This window comes from Chinchilla lanigera, unplaced genomic scaffold (genome assembly GCF_000276665.1).
Source record: "Chinchilla lanigera isolate Chin_1 unplaced genomic scaffold, ChiLan1.0 scaffold00026, whole genome shotgun sequence".
Classification (NCBI taxonomy): Eukaryota; Metazoa; Chordata; class Mammalia; order Rodentia; family Chinchillidae; genus Chinchilla; species Chinchilla lanigera.
The window spans coordinates 18,912,351-18,921,669 of NW_004955427.1; the positions used below are offsets into that span (position 1 = coordinate 18,912,351).

The following is a 9,319-nucleotide window of genomic DNA, read 5'->3' on the forward strand; positions in this document are numbered from 1 at the left end:
AATCAGGGTCCTGACTTCTTCCTTTGTCTTTTAAAAATTAGATAGATACCTACTACTAAGTAGTTAGATGCTTACTGCTTGGGGTACTTGGGGGATGGCTTCTTTTCATCAACAATATATTTGTGATTTCAATGCATACATCATTCATTTCTTTTTATTTCTGTATTATCTATTCTGAGTCAGACACATCCAGTTTGGGATTATAATAAGTAGTGCTGCACTGAACATGCATGTACACGTATCTTTTGGTGCACATGTGCATGCTTTTCTATTAGATACGTGTTTAAAATTGTAATTGCTCAGGCATAGAATATTGCCATAAGTCCAGCTTTAAAGATAATGTCAATTTATGCATACTTACTGAGCCAGTACACTCCTATCTAGTAGAATTGTAGTTTTCTTCAGGTTCCTTGTGTGCGATGCTTTGTGCATTTTGGAGCTATGGACTTACACTTTTCTTGAAATTTATCATCACAATTTCTTCCAATATTTTTCTATCCCCACTCACTCTTCTGGAGATTCCAATTACATGTATTTTGTGCCATTTGAAGTTGTTCCATAGCTTACTTAATATTCTCTGTCTACCCATAAAAACAGTTTCAATGTATTTTTTTCTGTGACATCAGTTGTAATGTTTCTTCTTCCACATGTGATTTTATAGGAGTCCTGTCTTGTTTTGCTTATTCTGGCTGAAACATTGTTAACTTGTCTGTCTTTTTAAAGAACAGACTCTTAGTTTCACTGATATTTTATTGTCTTTTTAGACTTTGTTTCATTTAATTTTAATCTGATATTATTTCCTTCCTACTACTGATTTTAGGTTTAGTTTATTCTTCCTTTTCTAGTACCTTAAGATGTAATGTTGTTTATTTGAACTCATTTGTTGAGATATATGCACTCATTGCTATAAATATCCCTCACAAAACTACTTTTGTTGTAGACCATTAAGTTTTGGTATATTTATTTCCACTACTTTGTCACAAGATTTTTTTTTAATTCTTCTTTTAACTTCTTTGACTTTAGTTGTTCAGGAAGATGTTTAATTTTCATGAATTTGTGAATTTTTCCAAAATTCTTCTCTAATTGATTTCTAGTTTCATTGCATTATAGTCACAAAAGATACTTGATGTGATTTCAGTCTTCTTAAATTTAGTAATACTTGTTTTGTTGCCTAATTTATGATCCTGGAGAATGTTCCTTGTGCTCTTCAGAAGAACATGTATCTGCTGCTATAAGATGAAATGTTTTGTGTTTGTTAGGTCCATTTTAGTTTTGTTCAAGTCCCTGTTTCCCTATTGATTTTCTGTCTGGATTATCTATCTATCATTTAAATTGGAGTGACATTCCCTACTATGTTTTATTGTAGTCTTATTTCCCCCTGCAGATTTGTTATATGCATGCATATATTTAGGTACTCCAATAACGGTGCTTATATACTTACATATATTATAGCTCTATGAGTTGGCCTTTTTATTATGTAATGATCTTTTTTGTCTCTTTTATCATTTTTGGTTTATAGTTTGTGTAATGTAAGTATAGATATCCCTGCTCTCTTTTGGTTACCATTTACTTGGAGAAAAATCCTACACTTACAATATCCTAATTTAAGATGAGAGTACCTTAACTTTAGTACCTGAATTCTAAGGTATTATGCAAATACGTACCATCCAGCTCTTTTTGGAAAGTTTGTGAACCCCTTGATCATAGCACTAACACTTAACCTAAGTATCAACATGAGTGAATTTAAATCTTATATTTTATTATTTCTATTTATTTTTATTGTTTGTTTTGTAAAATTCTGCTCTCATTTCATTGTCTTTCTCTGGATTATTTGGATCATTTTAGTATTCTGTTTAAATAATATGTTATCTTTATATGTATACTTCTCACTTTTTAATGATTGCTGTAGGGATTATACTATATATCCCTAACATTTTATAGTATGCTTAGCTAATATTGTCTCACTTCACATAAAAGGAAGAAACCTTTTTATTAAAAACCTTTTTACTAAGAAATATCCTTCGCATAAAAGGAAGCATATAAGTATTTTACTTCCTTCTTACCACCCTTGACGTTAAATATGGCAGAGGTAGACTTTCTACACAAGTGAAAAACTCCATGAGGTAATGACTTCATTTTGTTTTTAATGATCTTATGTGTTTGAAAAACTTACAGGGAAAACTATTTTTTACATTTGAGGAGATAATATTTTAATTCTCTTCATTCATTGGTGAACTTCTAGGTTTCTTTCTGGAATTATTTTTTCTTCAGCTTAATGAGCTTTTCTTTTTTTTTAGAATATCTAGTATTTTGTTTGTTTGTTTGTTTTGGTTTTTTTCTCTGGTATCAGGAATCAAACTCACGACCTTGCACTTGCTAGATAGGCGCTGTGCCGCTGAGCTAAATCCCCAGCCCCTAGAATACCTAGTATTGTGGGACTCCTAGGAACACTCACTGTTTTCCCTCACCTGAAAAATTATTTTACTTTCATTCTTATGCAGCAGTTTTGCTGGATATAGAATTTAATTATTTTCTCCCAACTCTTTAAAAATGTGCTTTCTCTACCTTCTGACCTTTGTAATATCTGAGAAGTCTGTAATTGTCCAAACTGATGCTCCCCCGTACTGTAAGATGTCAGTTTTCCCTGGCTACCTTCATGATCTTTTTCATCTTTAGTTTCCAGGCGTTTGATCATGATGTTCACTGGCATTTACCCTTTTGGGGGATTAGCTGAGCTTCTTGAACCTATAAATTTATGTCTTTAGCCACATTTTAGAAATTTTCTGCCATAACTTCTTCATATATTTTCCTGTTCCACTTTCTCCCTTCCTTCTTAATAATTCACATAACCCTTTGTTAGACCTTTGACTAGTGTCCCAGAGATTCTTGATGCTATCTTCATGTTCTTCCAATCAAATAATTCTTTGGCTTTATTTTCTAAATTCACTGAATCCTCTGTTGTCTATACACTGCCATTCAACTCATCCTATGGCTTTTTAAAAATTATTTTTCAGTGATAAAATTTCTCTTTGGTTTACTTTTCTATTTCTCTTCTGGTATTTGCTGCATTTGCTCTCATCTTCAGTGTATTTTCCTTTACCTCCCTGAGCAAAGTTACCATAGCTGCTTTAAAATCATGGTCTGTAACCTTAACAATGGGATCATCTTGGAGTTAGCATCTGTTGGTTTTCTTTTTCATTTAGAATGGATTGCATTTTATGGGTTCTCTATGCATAAGGTAATTTTTAGCAGTCTTGAATGCTGTGACATTATGTTGTGCAGACAGAGTTCTGTTATGTTCCTCTGATGAATGTTGGTATTTTTATTTTAGCCAGTGTTAACATGGTTGGATTCAAACTGTAAGCTCTGTCTTGCCACCTGTGATTGAAGGCTCATATCTTATATGAATTCTTCAAGCTTCGGTAGACTGTTTTCAATCTGTCCTATTAGCACATGTTCCAAAGGTGAGCTTGAGATTTTTGCAGGGTTCATATTCGGAACTGAGGAATTTCCTCTCTTTTAGATTCCTCATGATTCTTCAGTATCTGGCAACTTTTGGCGAGGCTACTCTCCCACCCCGATTTTTCCACCTGGAAGACAGTGGGTTTTTCATCAGTGGGTTTTCCTGCACTGCATGACTACACTGTGGATGTGACTGTCATTGAGTCAAAGTTTTTAAAATAGGAATTGATTCCATGTTGGTCACTTGCTCTAAATTTACACACTCCCCCCAAATCTCCCTGCCTTTATTTAGTCTCTAGGGCCTTCAAACAATTGTAGGTTGTTCTGTTTTGATTTGTTTAGCAGACAGGATTGTATTTGTCCAGCATGTATAGTTGTCATCTGCATTTTAAAATGTTTCCTAATGCATACAGGAACCTTTAAACACAAATATATATTTATATATTTAAAGCTTTATCACATAAATTTAAATGTGCTATTTTATTTAGTTCAAAATTATTTATAATGTTCATTATGATTACTTTTTCAACATATGGTTTTTTTGGACCTCATTTTATTAACATAAATTCTTAGGTATTGGATTTTGGAGCTGTCTCTCTGTTTTTAAGTTCATTACATTTAGCTTATGGACACTAGTTATTGTCAAATCTTTAAAATGTATTGACCTGGTTTATGCACAATATGCAGTTGATTAGTCTTAATGAATAATATGGAGTTGGAAAAAAGCTTACCTTGTGATTACTGGGAAAAGGTCTGAACAGATCCATTAAGTCAGGCTTGCAAAACATGTTGTTCAAGCCTTCCAATATGATTGTGATCTGCCTATCTACTACAGTTCTATTGATTCTTGCTGTGTGTACATGTTTGTGGTTAGGTCACTAGGTACCTATAAATTTAGAATTTCTACATCTTTCTGGAGAATGAATTTTTTCATTAAGAGGTACATCTCGGGGCTGGGGATTTAGCTCAGCGGCAAAAGCGCCTGCCTGGCAAGTGCAAGGTCGTGAGTTCAGTTCCCGGTACCGGAGAAAAACAAAACAAAACAAAACAAAAAAAACAAAAAAAAAAAAGAGGTACATCTCTGCAACACTATATCAAATTAATTTTAGTTAATATATAAATGATATCTCTTTTCCCTCCTTATTATGTTTAAATGTTCTCTGTCCTTAAGCTGTAGATGTGTTTCTTATAAACAGAATAGAATTGGGCTTTACTTTTTTGTCATTATTATTCAAATCTGTAAAATTTTTAATCATTTATATTATATGTAAATCAAGATATATTGTTTAATCTCTTGTTTTCTATGTGTTATGTGTCCTATCTGTTCTATTTCTTCTGTGTTATTTTCACCATCTTTTATCACCTCATTTTCCCCTCTATTAGCTTAGAAGTCCTATAATCTTCTTTGATTTTTATTGGGGTGTTTTTTCAGCTAATGAACTTTTTAAATTAAGAATAATTTTAGACTTACAGAAAAACTGAGCAGAAATCACAGTGAATTTCCATTTACTTCTTTATCCCTTCCTGTATCCCCCCCTTCCTGTATTACCCCTCCTGTAACCTTCCCCATTATTAATATTTTTCATTAATATGGTAAATTTGTTGGAATTGATGAGCCAATCTTAATATAATATTGTTAACACTGATAGTTTACTTTAGCATCCTGTCTGTATTACACATTCTGTGCATTTTGACAAATGTATATGGCATGTATATGGCATTGTAATATACCATTACAATATCTTACAAAATATAGTCGCTGTCCTAATAATCCTCTTCATATTTTTAGAGGTTCCTAACATGCATCCTTTACTTCACAAATTCTAAATTATCTGTACCCATTCACTATCAGAAGTTCTTATTTTAAAATCTCTACATATGTAAACCCCACAAGATATGGTAATTTCAAGTAGACTCAGATTGAAAGTAGAAAAAATCTTTTTCATTTTCCTTAGGTACAGAAAATGATAAAAAATAGAGGCAAAAAGTGAAACCTACAAAGAATGAATCTCTCTTCAGTATTGTTTATAATCATCAACAACAATACTATGCTCTGCTTCACAGTCTGAAAACAGTTTTTGAATAGATGTTGGTGGTGAGTCTGCCTAAATGTGTGCTTCATTTTAAAGAATATGTAGAATATGTCTGTGAGAGTCACATAACAGTAATAGATATCATTAGCTAACCGTACAAAAGTATACATGTTATAATTATTCATGTATTGCTATTTCAATACTTATTCCCCCAAACCCATGATCAATAACAAGATCAAAAATCCCAGAGAAGATAAAATGTTACTAGCAATTTATATGTACTTCTCATAAAGCATAAAAATCTACCACATCTCCAAGCTATTGACAAAATTTGAATCAGAAAAATGTATGAAAAAAATCTCACCACTTTTTATTTATTAATGGAAGATTTTTGTTGGACTATCTCTTTTCTATTTCTTAATAACTATAAAATATTTTTACCATTTTCTTTTTATGTCTGCCTATTAGATTCTGCCATTAATAGATGAGATTTTATTCTTCTTATATGGGTAGCTCACTTCTGATTCTTAACCTATAGCAAAATTCAAATGTTGTGCTTTTATGTACACACCTGTGGGTGAGGCAGAATGTCACTTCCTCATTACCTTTATCCCACGAAAAGTATCTGCATCATACTGAATGTGTAACCAGTCTAGCAGGTATTTAACAGTCTCTCTGGTATGAGAATATCTGCTCAGAAGTCATAACTGAGCTGATCATTTGATACTTCTCTTGTGAGCTAAACCTGTATTTTAATTTCTATCTGAATACTGAACAAGACTTGGTTCTTTATATGGTTTCATTAGTCACTTAATGTGATAATATGGTTTTATTACAATGAGTTAGGCTTCTTTTTGAGCAATCATACATTTATATAGCAAAATGAAAAGTTCCTTGTAATGTGTACATCTATTTATCTTGTTCCTTCAGTTGCCCACAAAATGTGCTTCTGCTCAGACTCACTAGGTATTCTCCACCTACACAGATAAGACCCTTCTATCGACTCTGAGCTTGCAAATCCAAGTGAAAGCATCAGTGAACCCATGGGAGAAGTTTAAGTGACATTACTAAAATTATAACTTATCAGTTGAGTGAACCAAATAATTTATAATCAAAACAATTAATGATCAAAAACCTGGATGCTGCCAACAACATCTGAAACTAAGCATTGAATTTAGTTCACTCATATTCAGACCTAACACCAGCCCCCTTGAACAAGGTTCTTAAAACAGACCACTCAGTGACACATCAGCCACTTCAACCGTTCTCATTGGCCCTCTGGGCTTACTTTCACAACTGTCATTCTTGACCTTTCATGACAAGCCAGTAGACCAAAGAGGGCAGGCTTGCTGTGATCCACCAGTCTTGTCTGAACACACCTATATGAGAAGGAAAATCCTGAGACAAGCTGCACATGCACTGACTCAGACTCTCTGCTAAGAGAGCTGTCCAGTGTGGAAGATAATTTAATCAGCTCAAGTATTTGGTGTTGGGTTCTTGCTCCCTAAGTGACAGGAAGTATTCCCCAGCCAGAAATAGCCACTGACAGTGAACACCTGAGCAGAACTACCTGTCAACCAGAAAAACAAAGACGAGTCTCAGAATTGACCCTTCCAGTGTAAAATAGAAGAAGTGGACAACCACGTAGGATAAAGATGGGGAATACAACTTTCAATATCAGAGTAACTAGAGATCAAAAGATATGCTCTCTCTCTTGAAGGAACTTTACAAGGGTGCATATGAAGGAGTACTCATACATAGGAGGTGTGGTTGTATCAAGTATTGTTAAGTAAGGCAAAATATGTAAAAGCACTTAGAATAGTGATTGACATTGTTAGCCATAAGTTATTTTAGCAGTGCTATTATCAACAGTAATAGTGAGTGTACCTTAGCAGTCCTGATACTCTTTCTTAATCCATTCCCTTGTCACCCTGGTTTCCTTATCATAACAGAAATCAAAACTATTAGTTTGGGGCCTAGCCCCTTTCCTCTTCCATTTGAAGAATAACTATGACATCACTGGTCAGTAGGGAAATATAAACCAAAACTACATTGAGATACCACTTCAAATTCACTATGATGACTATAATAAAAAAAACAGACAACAACAGGTATTGGTCAGAATATGGAAAAATTGGAACCCTTATGCATTGCCAATGGAAATATATGTGGAGCAGCCACTGTGGAAAGCATTTTAGCGGTTCCTGATAAAACTGCTGTGTTATCATATGACCCAGAAGTTCCACACCTACAGTGTATAGAACCATTGAAAACATAATTCCACACAAAAACTTGTATACAACTATTCTTAACATCTTTCCTAATAACTAAAAAGTAGAAACAGCTCAATGCTCATAACTTGAGAAATGGATACAAAATTGTGGTATGCCCATGTAATGAGATACTATTTGACCTTACAAAGGAAGGAAACCCTTCACAGGTTAAAAAAGTATTATAGATGAGCCTTCAGGACACTATGCTAAATAAAATAAACCAGTGACACAAAAAATAAATATTGCATGATTATACCTCCATTAATGTATCTAAAGTAGTCACATTCATAAAAACAGAGATTAGAATGCTGGTTCGCAGGGGCTGGAGAGGAAGAAATAAAGAGTTTGAACTTTTTGTTTTGCAAAATGGAAAAGTTATCCAGATCTGCTTCACAGCAATGTGAATATATTTAACACAACTGAACAGCACACTCCAAATGGTTAAGACAGTAAATGTTAAGTCCTTTATACCACAAAAGAACCAATGAATCAAAGAGCTGGCTCTTCAAAAGGCTAAACTAGATAGAAAAAAACAAGGAAAGAGAAAACCCACATCAATGCAATTAGAAATGAAAATGGTGAGATAACAATGGACTCCCCTGAAATCCAGGAGAGTATAAATAACTACTTTGAAAACCTTGCATTCCAATAAATTGGAGAATCTAGAAGAAATGGACAGATTTTTAGACACATGTAAATTACCAGAACTGAACCAAGAGGATATAAAAATACTGAAGATTAAAAATAATGACATTGTGGCAATAACAAAAAAATCTACCAACTAAGAAATGTCCAGCACCTGGTGGAATCCCCACAGAATTCTACAAGAATTTCAGGGAAGAACTAACGCCATCCTCCTCACACTTTTCAATGAAATTGGAAGGGAAGGAATATTGCCACCATCATTCCTGGAAGCTTTCATTACCCTAATACCAAAACCAGACAAGGAGTAAACAAAAAAAAAGAAAACTGTAGGCCAATCTCTTCAATGTACATAAATCCAAAAATCCTCAACAAGATACTAGCAGGCAGAATGCAACAGATCATTAAAAAGATCATACATCGTGATCAAGCTGGCTTTATCTCTGGGATGGAAGAATAGTTCAACATACATAAATCGATAAATGTAATATACCACATAAACAGATGCAAGGACAAAAACTATACAATCATCTCAATAGGCACAGAAAACACCTTTGACAAAATCCAACATCCAGTTATGATTAAAAAAAAAACTTGAAGTACATAAGTATGGAAATACCTTATCTCAACCTGATAAAAGCCATTTATGACAACTGCGTACTAAATGGGAAAACTGAAAGCTTTTACCCTAAAATCAGGAATAAGATGAAGTGTCCTCTCACTGCACTCCTGTTCAATATAGTACTTGAAACTTTAGCTGGAGCTGTCAGGCAGGACAAGGAAAGAAATCAAAGGAATATGTATAGGAAAGAAGTCAAACTACCCTTATTCTCAGATGGCACATTCCTTTACATAACAGACCCAGAGAGCTCTACCTAAAGGGTCCTAGAAACCAATAAACTCAGCAAG

The 9,319-nt window shown here is 33.8% G+C and overlaps 1 protein-coding gene across 5 annotated transcripts in view; it reads left to right on the forward strand.

The window, feature by feature from the left end:
• Nucleotides 1-9,319, forward strand: part of LOC102014588 (chromosome unknown open reading frame, human C3orf30) — a 24,265-nt gene that overhangs the window by 6,773 nt on the left and 8,173 nt on the right. For 3 of the 5 annotated variants that reach the window (XM_005386431.1, XM_005386432.2, XM_005386429.1), the window contains exon 4: nt 5,418-5,557. In XM_005386431.1, coding sequence (XP_005386488.1) covers nt 5,418-5,453 — 36 coding nt within the window. In that variant the 3' untranslated portion in view covers nt 5,454-5,557. Of the gene's footprint in view, nt 1-5,417; nt 5,558-6,425; nt 6,443-6,480; nt 6,582-9,319 lie in introns of those variants that run through there. The other 2 variants (XM_005386430.1, XM_005386433.1) reach the window with 2 other exon arrangements.